This window comes from Eretmochelys imbricata, chromosome 3 (assembly GCF_965152235.1).
Source record: "Eretmochelys imbricata isolate rEreImb1 chromosome 3, rEreImb1.hap1, whole genome shotgun sequence".
Taxonomy (NCBI): Eukaryota; Metazoa; Chordata; order Testudines; family Cheloniidae; genus Eretmochelys; species Eretmochelys imbricata.
This window is the reverse complement of record NC_135574.1, coordinates 82095592-82107771: the sequence shown is the minus strand read 5'-3', so window position 1 is coordinate 82107771 and position 12180 is coordinate 82095592. Positions and strand designations below refer to the sequence as shown.

Genomic DNA, 12180 nt, shown 5'->3' with positions numbered 1-12180 from the left:
CTGGATCTAATGCATACAAGGGTTCTGAGAGAGTTGGCTGATGTGATTTCTGAGCCATTGGCCATTATCTTTGAAAACTTGTAGCAACTGGGGGAGGTCCTGGATGATTGGAAAAAGTTAAATATAGTGCCCATCTTTTAAAAAGCGGAGGAGGAGAATCCAGGGAACTACAGACTAGTCAGCCTCACCTCAGTCCCTGGAAAAATCATGGAGCAGGTCCTCAAGGAATCCATTTTGAAGCATTTGGAAGAGAGAAAGGTGTTTAGGAACAGTCAACATGGATTCACCAAGGGTAAGTCATGCCTTGCCAACCTGATTGCTTTCTATGATGAGATAAATGGCTCTGTGGATATGGGGAAAGCGGTGGATGTGATGTACCTTGACTTTAGCAAAGCTTTTGATACAGTCTCCCACAGTATTCTTGCCAGCAAGTTAAAAAAGTATGGATTGGCTGAATGGACTATAAGGTGGATAGAAACCTGGCTAGATCGTTGAGCTCAATGGGTAGTGATCAACAGCTTGATGTCTAGTTGGCAGCTGGTATCAAGCGGAGTGCCCCAGGGATCAGTTCTGGGGCCGGTTTTGTTCAACATCTTCATTAATGATGTGGATGATGGGATGGATTGCACCCTCAGCAAGTTCGCGGATGACACTAAGCTGGGGGGAGAGGTAGATATGCTGTAGGTAGGGATAGGGTTCAGAATGACCTAGACAAACTGGAGGACTGGGCCAAAAGAAATCTGATGAGGTTCAACAAGGACAAGTGCAAAGTCCTGCACTTAGGATGGAAGAATCCCATGCCCTGCTACAGGCTGGGGACCGACTGGCTGAGCAGCAGTTCTGCAGAAAAGGATCTGGGGATTACAGTGGACGAGAAGCTGGATATGAGTCAACAGTGTGCCCTTGTTGCCAAGAAGGCTAACGGCATATTGGGCTGCATTAGTAGGAGCATTGCCAGCAGATTGAGGGAAGTGATTATTCCCCTCTATTCGACACAGAAGCTGGTCCAATAAAAGGTATTACCTCAACCACCTTGTGTCTCTAATATCTGGGACTAACACAGCTACAACACCATTGCATACAATATGGAACACAGATATTACAAGATTAATGCATGCAGCAACTCACAAGCTTTCAATACAGTCTAAACGCTTTCTTATAATTCTAATACTTATTTTATCAATCTTAACTCTCAAATGAGCCAGACAGATTTGAGCTATGCATCTGTCAGTGTTCAATTGAGACATGGGGACCTTGGCAGGAGCTGGTGTCTGGTCTGCCAGCATCACAGTGGTCTTGAGAGCTCCTCCCTTAACACCAATGGAACACCAGACCACGGTAAGGAGGAGAAAGAAGAGGACACAGGTGGATATGTTCAGAGAGATCCTGCAAGCCAGTGCTGCATTGGACCGTGAACAGAGGACCTGGAGGGTGAATATTGTAGAGAATATGGATAGAGAAAGAGCAGACAGGAGAAAGGCCCAGGAGTCGGAGAGGAAGATGCATCAGGACATAATAGGGCATCTCTAGCAGCAAATACAAATGCTACGGACTCTTGTTGACCTCCAGGTTCAAAAATCATGTGCTTGGCATTCTTTGTAGTCAATGGAGAACTCCATTTTAGTACCTCCTTATACCCCTCAACATTCCACAAGGCATCGTGGCCACATCCCTCGCCCTACCATTCCATGCTGGGAGACAATAAAGAGAACCAGTGTTGCATACACTGACCTGTGAGAGCCATGGTAGCTGTATGTGTAGCCCAAATGAACTGAAATGGTCATGAATGTTCTTTCCCCTTATTCAGTTCTGTTCTGTTAATTTATTTCAGAAGTTTTTGTTGTATTTAATTGCACATTTTTGCACTTGTTTTGGTTGGCAATAAAAATCTATTTTTGGTAAATAATTCATCTTTATTATTTCACAATATATGCAGCAGAATGCATAGCACTCCTGAAGCACCCACTACTTGTTTTACAGGGCAACAGAACTCAGGATTAGTGATAAACACATGTAATAATTATAAATGTACGGCAAGCACCACACAATTCCTAACAGTTCCAAAATGTAAGGACCAGATAGAGCACAGTACACCCCTCCACATTACTGTACCTAACTGTTCTAAGTGCTCTTTCAAGGCCTCCCCCAGTTGCATAGCTCCATGTTGAGCTCTTCTAATAACCTTTGTGTCTGGCTGTTGGAACTCAGGAGACTGACTCTCCACCTCTGCCCTCCACCGTGGTGGCAGCTTTTCCTCCTTTGCCTCACAGATATTATGCAGGACACAACCGGAAGCTATAGCCATTTGGGATATTTTTCTCACTGAGATCTGGTCTTGTGAGTAAACAACACCAAGGTCTCTTTACTCTACCAAAAGCACATTCAGCTGTCATTCTGCACCTGCTGAGCTGGTAGTTGAATCTTTACTTGGTGCTGTCAAGGTGGCTGGTGTACAGCTTTATGAGTAAAGGATAGGCTGGGTCCCCCAGAATCAATACTGGCATTTCAGCATCACCAGTAGTAATCCAGCAGTTGGGAAAGAATGTCCTGCTTGCAGCTTTCTGAAGAGTCCCGTGTTCTTGAAGATGGGAGTGTCATGCACCTTCCCTGACCAGCCAACATTGATGTCGGTGAAGCATCTCTGGTGATCCACTAGTGCTTGCGTAGTCATAGAAAATTAGCCCTTTCTTTTGATGTATTCCATGGCCAGGTGAGCTAATGCCAAAATAGGGATGGGCGTGCCATCTATTGCCCCACTGCAGTTTGGAACCCCATTGCTGCAAATCCATCCACTGTGTCCTGCACATTGCCGAGACTCTCAGTCCTGCTTAGCAGGAGACGATTAATGGCGCTGCACACTTGCATAACAACAGCCCCACCGTGGATTTTCCTACTCCAAATGATTTCCCGCTGACAGGTAGCAGTCTGGCTTTGCAAGTTTCGCAGTGCTATTGCCACTTCCTTCTCCTCTGTCAGGGCAACTCTCATTCTGGTGTCCCTGTGGTGGAGGGCTGGAGCAGGTGTGGCACAAAGATCCAGGAAAGTGGCCTTTCGCATCAAAAAGTTCTGCAGCCATTGCAGGTGTGGCACAAAGATCCAGGAAAGTGGCCTTTCGCATCAAAAAGTTCTGCAGCCATTGCTTATTGTTCCCAATCTGCATCACAATGTGATCCCACTAGTCAGTGCTCATTTCTTGGGCACAGAAGAAGCCCTCCGCTGTCTGCAGCTGCTCCAGGAACACTACCAATATCCTTCAATTGGTTTTCGCTGTGTTCCACAACAACATCTCCTCCACGAAATTGTCCTGTCCCCCATTGCTGCTGTTATTCCTGTTGTTCTGCAAATCCTGGAGGATTGTTTATCCTGCCTTTGCAATGTTAATGACAGAAGTGCAGAGCTGTGTGGTGTCCATGCTTCTGTCTGAGACAACGGACAGCGAGAAGTGCCGTGTGGTTCTGTGGGATTTGATGAGAAGTTGAAGCCTTGCTCCCAGTGACTCCTGCATGACTTGTTTCTCCCTCACAATGCATTGCCAAAATTTCCCAAAAGACAGTGCGCTGGACTATGATGAGTTGCATACTGGGAAACCTACCCATCGTGTATTGCACTGTGCATTGAGACAAGGATTCCTGGTGACTATTCACATTGCCGATGCAAGAAACCACATATACACATGCATGAGCAATATACTAATTGCAGCAGTTTTATGGGGGCCGTAACTTGCGTGGACCAAAGTTTGTAGTGGCCTAAGAACCTGTCTACATTAGGGATGTTTGCACCAGTGTAGCTATGCTGGTGCAAACCCTTAGCATAGATGCACTGTACCAGTGTAAAGTGGGGCTTTCACAGGTGTTACTTATCCGCTGTTGCAAAAATCCCTAATATAGACAGGCCCTAAGATATTTGAAAATATTAAGGAAACATGATAGAATTAAATGCTATAGCTTATTTTTGTATATTTTAGTAGCTAAATAGAGCTTATCTTGCAACCCAGAGGAATATCTATCAGTGACACGTTGACGTTGCACCTTGTACATTTACTGCAGTAAGTTCCATTATTAATATTATGAGGATATATGTCAAGCTGTTGCTATCCAAGAAGGATTAATGACTATTGCCAGAAAGATGATCACTGTGAAGAGCGTGATTTTTTTCATAGTGTAGTTGGACTGAAAGTGAGGGACAGCTTTTAAAAAGGGCATTGGGGGAAGTAAGTAAAATGATGAATCTGGGATGCAGTTAACTTAAAAACAGTGTGTTATAACCTAACACATTTATTTACCTGTGTGACTAACCACACCTCAGATAATTAAAAGGGAAAGGATTTTAAAATTCAGCTACTTAGCACACTAGGCTATTGGTTTATTTTTTGCATTTGTTTTTGAACATTCAAAATCAGTTAATCCAACTTCACTTCCAGTTTTTTAATGTTACAGTGTTTGTGTTTCAAACATTGCAGAGGAATATTTGTTTAAAAGTTGTTTTCATTGGCATTTTAAATGTAAAAATATTTCTAAATATAAAACCGTGTTTTGAAAAGTTTAAATTTTGAGTCAAATATCAGTTGAAGTCTCTCTCTAATTTTGGCCATTTAAGGGTTCCTAACCGTCTTAGGCTATGTCAACACTATCACTTATGTCAGTATAACTTATGTCGCTTAGGGATGTGAATAAGCTACCTCCGAGTGATATAAATTACACCAGCCTAAGCACCAGTGTCAATGTGGACAGCGCTATGTCAGTTGGGAAAACACCCTTCAGTAAAAAGATGGCACATATCTAGAAATAGGGAGGAGAAGGGTGTGGGGGAGCTTAACAAGCTAGTTACAATGAAATGGGCACTGAGTATTAAGCTCCCTGTTCCTGCTGTTGCCCCACTGGCCCTTTCTTTTTCCTCCTAGCAGCCCTTTGATTTTACAGAGATTAGAGAGGAGATGAGGACCCATGCTTTCACCCACCAGGGCATTTGCAGAGAAATAAATATTTTCATGGAGATCATTTTAGTCACTTAAATCAGCAAAATTGTCATTTGCTAATGGAGTTGTTTTTGGTGGGCGGATGGGGAGAGAAACCCCAAAACAGAATGTTTCATTTGGTCCTGCTCAGTGTGGAGTTTCAGGAGAGTGAGGAAAAGATCTGTTTATCCACAGCCAGATGCACTATTAAAAGTTCATACTATCACTTTGACATTTAGAGTAGGACTCAATGTCTTTGTAAATTCCTCTTCGTATTACCAGGATAGGTCTCTAAGCTCAGACTGTTTCACAAACCATAACATTTTTTAGTGAGTGATTGATCTGTATTATGTGTCCCAGCCATCAGAAGAATCTTGGGATGTTGCTTGTATAAACTGTAATACAATCTGATGCTGGGTATTTGGTTACAGACTTTCATAGACCTATTGGCGATACTCAATCCTCCTGGATTTGGGAATAGGGCTTATCTGATACCTTCAAAAAAAGCCCCTCATTTTCTCTGTTCCCCACTTAAATAACTCAACACATCTGGTAACACTGTAGGATCATTGTCCTTTCAGTTCCTCTGCAGCTCATATTGCTACAATATTTCTTAAGTATCTGGTTACCTAAATGGCAACATGATTTTTTTTTTAGTCTGTTTTTATAGATCTTACAAATTAACCCATATGCATCACAAGGAGAGGAAAAAAAGCCGCTAATGAGCACCATTTCTAAAGTTAGCGCTCGCTCTTTCTCTCTCTCTCTCTCTCTCTGTCTAGGCATATATATCAGAATTAGTGTTTAAAAAAGCTTTGTTGCAAATACTTAACGCTAGCATCAGAATGTATTTTTATTAGCAAATAAAGCATGCCTCAACACTGAAATTTCTGTTTGGGGCTTTATCATTTAGCTTAATGTCTTCAATTACAAGAATGATATAAACTGAAACAAAATCCTTTAATTCAATAAGAACTAGGCTGAATTTTAGGAAGCAAAGAGGGGAATCAGATATAGAATCATACACATAGGAAATTAAACATTCAAGAAATTAAAACTTTGTGAGCACAACTAAAGGGATAGCCTTAAGGTGTGCTTATTTGAAATGGCTGCATTTAATTTAACAGTAAATCCCAGTATTTTGTTCCAATTAAGACAGTTCATGCACACGGTTCTAAATTGTACAGTAGTTCCAGTGAGACTATGGACTGCTTGTTTTACATTCTGGATCAAGTTCAGATTTTTAGGCTTCACTTGAATGAAATAAAAAGTCTGAAGCCTGAAGATAGTATAGATTGATAAATCTGATTTAAACATTCCTGTGTTGCAGACTGTTTCACTCTATGAGTACAGCTGACCCTTAGGCCATGCACTAAATACATCCACAGAGCATTCCCAGTACACTCAAATACCAAATGATCACATTTGAAAGGTTAGCTTTCTATGGATTCTGACTTTTTCTGTATTATCAGTGAAGATTAGAATTTTAGCAGCTCCCAGTGAGGTATATAGTGAAATATCTACTTGGCAGCAAAAACCCCCAACAAACCCAGATGGGATTATTGTCTCATATTCATGAACTGGAATTTAGGAGTACTGTGTATATCCTTGTGAGGATACACTCTATAGTTCACACTCTTAGGAAAATAAATATTACTTGGTTCTCATTTGTATTAACTTAAAGCTTTGATAGAAAGAGAAAGGACTTTGCTTAAAGTTCCAGTATGGAGATTTGGATCTGGTTTCTTCCTCATTAGGTGGCAAAAAAATAATCTTGCCAGAATCTCTTCTGGTAGCCCATGCAGCCTTCCTAAGCGATGATCCTACAAGGAATGTTAGTGAGGCTTCTAGGCACTGTGTTGACAATCAGGTAATTGATCATATTTAAAAAATAATGTTGGGGTTTTTTTGTTTCATTTTCCAGGTTGTGGAGCTCATATCAAGTGCAATTGGTGACTTAGTGCAAGGAATATACTATGACAATTCTAACTTATCAGAGGTAAGATTTTTGAGTCCTTGCACTTTATTCAAGTAGTTTGTTTTAAATAAATGTGTGACAACAGTAAATATCATGATGACTTTTTTGTTTGCTTAAAGGAAAGAGGGGAAAGGACTAATTACAGTCTCAGCAAGCTTCAGAAATGCTTTTAGTATGGCACCTCAATTCTGCCATAATGGATGATGGGCACCACTAGAAATGCTTAGAGAGAGAGATTCTGTAATTTTTAATTCGTAAACAAACAAACAAACTTGCAGTTAGCATGGACACTAAACAGACCTCACTCAGTAATGCCTCTAGTAAGGGTTCTGTTAAAACAAGCTCATCAGAATACCCGCAAATAGTGGACTAGAAACATATTCATTAGTATTAAAAGGTTTAAAAAATGTGGACCAACATGTTGTCTGTGAACTGGTGGACAAATACATTGTATATGTAGATTTTGCTAGGTCACATAATTTTTCATATCCTGGCTGCTTGGGTGTGTGGAATTTGCAGTCACTGAAGCCAAAATTTAAACCAGGACCTTTCTATTCGTAAATGTAGCAGCTTTATTAGGTGAGCTAAATGGAAGTCTTGTGCTGAGGCACAAAGAGCTGTGCTATGCTCCTCTTTAAAAAAAAAAAAAAAAAAAAGTCATTCTTGCATGTATCACAGAGAGCAATTGACCTGGTCAAAGAAAATGGTTCAAATCATTTACATGACTCTGAGGTGCAAAGTTTATTTCAAAGACAAATATAAATATGCCACACTACTGTTGTTACTTTGCTGCATGGCAGGACTCTGATGAACTGCTTTGATTCTTTTGATGAAACTGGAATTAAGATTTTTTTGAGTCACTTATTAACGTGATTTCATTTTGGCAGAATGGTAAACTAAGAAATCTTGTTTCGTTTACCATGGTTATCTCTTAACACTGTGTGTATTAAGAAGTTCCTATTTTAGAATCCTCATTATTACCTCTTCATTTCACCTAATAGCATGTTTTTACTCTATCAAAAAGCATGGATTTACACTATTAAGATGATCACAAGTGTGTGCATATGCACATTGTAAGCTATGATGTTTTTTAAGTGGAGCATATTAACAGAAACAAAACAATCTCAGATGGGCAAGCCATTTCAGAAATATTAACCTTAAAGGAATAACATTGGGAGGCAAGATGGCTTGGGGGATAAGTGATGGCATATGGAGCCCCTCACTCATAAGTCTTCAGTTTAAAATAGAGCTCAGGCTAATCACTGCTATCTTGTTGTTCAGAGCAAGTGAAATGAGTTATCTCAGTTTAGCTCCAAGTAGATATAAGTCTAGATCATATAAAGTACCATCACACTTGGCATCCATGTTAATGGTAGTGGTTAAAAGGGCATGGAAGATATCTTATTCGCTCACCCTAGAAGTTATTCCTCTAGGTTAGGGTTGAGGCACATGAGAAAAACTATGTGGGAAGTTTGAACTACTTCTGCACCTGCTATACCTAATCTGTAGACAAACAGATGACTTCAGTCTTCCAGTTTGCCAGTTAAGCTACCTCTCTCAAGCTCTATATGCAAGGCTATATTTTAAAAGGAAAAACATATTTTTATTAATACAAATATGTTAAAAGAACTTTTAAAATTGTATTTTATATAAGCCGGGCAGGTTTTTCTAAATACAACCAAACCTCAGCTATGTTTTACTTAAAATAGCTTTTTTTAAAGGGTAAAGTTCACATAGGTGACTTTAGCAATGGGGCTGCTTCACTGTGATTTCATTTGCACATTTTAGATTAACCACATCCTCTGTATTACTAGAAATGTTCTCGACTTTTTTGGGTGTCTGCCATTGCAGCAGGTCTTAGTCCTATTTCTCTTTACTTGGCAGCATGTTGGTCTGAGGGCTGTCAGGAGATAATCATACTACCTCAGAAGAGCTTGAAAAATTTAATGTTCTACCACATTTATAAAGCGCTCAGCAAGCATAGGGAAAGTGTAAGATCACTGAGCCCAGCTGAACAATGTCAAGTTAAAGATACCAAAATAATGGTTTTGTTTTTATAGTAAGCAATGAGCTATTCTGTCTGGCAAGAGTTGGGAGTACAATGATGCTTTACTAAAATAAACTGGATTAATTTAAACATAATTAGTATGTTGTAATAATATAAATTAACACATAGTATAATATCTAAAGATTAGACTTTTAGTGAGTCAGATATGGCCACCAGTTAAGTCCATATCAAACACAAATGTGTGACCTACTTTACTTCCTTTATGATCTATTCAGCCAATTGGAGAACACTGAGGCTTGTTTCATAATTACACATATTATCTTTGCTAGCTTCCCCACACTACTCTTCCAATGTAACACCCCTTTCTGCCTGCATCCATGTCCTGGACATGTCTTGAGCAAACATTGCCTCATGTGCTATGTTATTTGGTGGTCCTGTCTTAGTTGCATCAAAAAGTCATAATATGTGACCAAATCATAGAATCATAGAATATCAGGGTTGGAAGGGACCCCTGAAGGTCATCTAGTCCAACCCCCTGCTCGAAGCAGGACCAATTCCCAGTTAAATCATCCCAGCCAGGGCTTTGTCAAGCCTGACCTTAAAAACTTCCAAGGAAGGAGATTCCACTACCTCCCTAGGCAACGCATTCCAGTGTTTTACCAGCCTCTTAGTGAAAAAGTTTTTCCTAATATCCAATCTAAACCTCCCCCACTGCAACTTGAGACCATTACTCCTCGTTCTGTCATCTGCTACCACTGAGAACAGTCTAGAGCCATCCTCTTTGGAACCCCCTTTCAGGTAGTTGAAAGCAGCTATCAAATCCCCCCTCATTCTTCTCTTCTGCAGGCTAAACAATCCCAGCTCCCTCAGCCTCTCCTCATAAGTCATGTGTTCTAGACCCCTAATCATTTTTGTTACCCTTCGCTGGACTCTCTCCAATTTATCCACATCCTTCTTGTAGTGTGGGGCCCAAAACTGGACACAGTACTCCAGATGAGGCCTCACCAATGTCGAATAGAGGGGGACGATCACGTCCCTCGATCTGCTCGCTGTGCCCCTACTTATACATCCCAAAATGCCATTGGCCTTCTTGGCAACAAGGGCACACTGCTGACTCATATCCAGCTTCTCGTCCACTGTCACCCCTAGGTCCTTTTCCGCAGAACTGCTGCCTAGCTATTCGGTCCCTAGTCTGTAGCGGTGCATTGGATTCTTCCGTCCTAAGTGCAGGACCCTGCACTTATCCTTATTGAACCTCATCAGATTTCTTTTGGCCCAATCCTCCAATTTGTCTAGGTCCTTCTGTATCCTATCCCTGCCCTCCAGCGTATCTACCACTCCTCCCAGTTTAGTATCGTCTGCGAATTTGCTGAGAGTGCAATCCACACCATCCTCCAGATCATTTATGAAGATATTGAACAAAACCGGCCCCAGGACCGACCCCTGGGGCACTCCACTTGACACCGGCTGCCAACTAGACATGGAGCCATTGATCATTACCCGTTGAGCCCGACAATCTAGCCAGCTTTCTACCCACCTTATAGTGCATTCATCCAGCCCATACTTCCTTAACTTGCTGACAAGAATACTGTGGGAGACCGTGTCAAAAGCTTTGCTAAAGTCAAGAAACAATACATCCACTGCTTTCCCTTCATCCACAGAACCAGTAATCTCATGATAAAAGGCGATTAGATTAGTCAGGCATGACCTTCCCTTGGTGAATCCATGCTGGCTGTTCCTGATCACTTTCCTCTCATGCAAGTACTTCAGGATTGATTCTTTGAGGACCTGCTCCATGATTTTTCCAGGGACTGAGGTGAGGCTGACTGGCCTGTAGTTCCCAGGATCCTCCTTCTTCCCTTTTTTAAAGATTGGCACTACATTAGCCTTTTTCCAGTCATCCGGGACTTCCCCGGTTCGCCACGAGTTTTCAAAGATAATGGCCAATGGCTCTGCAATCACAGCCGCCAATTCCTTCAGCACTCTCGGATGCAACTCGTCCGGCCCCATGGACTTGTGCACGTCCAGCTTTTCTAAATAGTCCCTAACCACCTCTATCTCCACAGAGGGCTGGCCATCTCTTCCCCATTTTGTGATGCCCAGCGCAGCAGTCTGGGAGCTGACCTTGTTAGTGAAAACAGAGGCAAAAAAAGCATTGAGTACATTAGCTTTTTCCACATCCTCTGTCACTAGGTTGCCTCCCTCATTCAGTAAGGGGCCCACACTTTCCTTGGCTTTCTTCTTGTTGCCAACATACCTGAAGAAACCCTTCTTGTTACTCTTGACATCTCTCGCTAGCTGCAGCTCTAGGTGCGATTTGGTCCTCCTGATTTCATTCCTACATGCCCGAGCTATATTTTTATACTCTTCCCTGGTCATATGTCCAAGCTTCCACTTCTTGTAAGCTTCTTTTTTATGTTTAAGATCCGCTAGGATTTCACCGTTAAGCCAAGCTGGTCGCCTGCCATATTTACTATTCTTTCGACTCATTGGGATGGTTTGTCCCTGTAACCTCAACAGGGATTCCTTGAAATACAGCCAGCTCTCCTGGACTCCTTTCCCCTTCAAGTTAGTCCCCCAGGGGATCCTGGCCATCCGTTCCCTGAGGGAGTCGAAGTCTGCTTTCCTGAAGTCCAGGGTCCATATCCTGCTGCTTACCTTTCTTCCCTGCGTCAGGAACCTATATACTACTATACAAATCTAGAATCTGAACTGAAGTTTCCAGTTGTAAAAGAGTAATAAAATAATTTACAATGCCACTGTACTCTCCACAGTCCTGTTTCTTATATAGAGATGTTAGTAGATAACATTCTTCATAATAGAGAACCTTGTGTTATGAATTTGGAAAAACAGAATATTTTTTAAAGTCCGAGGCAGAAACATTGGGCTTCAAGTGAGAAGTATGACCATAAAATGGTGCTTACAACCATCATGTGCTGTACAACCTTTTGTTCAACAGTCTGTGGTGAGCTGCGCTAGATGTCCACTTTAATTGTTAGATTTAAACTATCTTTTACAGTGAACTACATCATTTGTCATAATTCACTCCTCTCTGACACATCAGGCCTTTGATCCCTTGGAATGTTTTTGTTATACCATCTTTGGATGACTATAAAGATTAAATGTATCTTTGCCCCAAGCAGATTGGCCTGTATAGACTCCTTGAAGACTGTCAAGGTTCCTCCCCCACTCTGAACTCTAGGGTACAGATGTGGGGACCTGCATGAAAAACCTCCTAAG

At 41.5% G+C, this 12180-nt stretch overlaps 1 protein-coding gene across 2 annotated transcripts in view; it reads left to right on the top strand.

The window, feature by feature from the left end:
* The window catches only part of PDSS2 (decaprenyl diphosphate synthase subunit 2), a 185697-nt gene that overhangs the window by 137212 nt on the left and 36305 nt on the right, over positions 1–12180 (top strand). For both annotated transcript variants that reach the window (XM_077812895.1, XM_077812894.1), the window contains one exon: positions 6879–6953. In XM_077812895.1, the coding sequence (XP_077669021.1) occupies positions 6879–6953 (75 nt within the window). The remainder of the gene's footprint in view (positions 1–6878; positions 6954–12180) is intronic.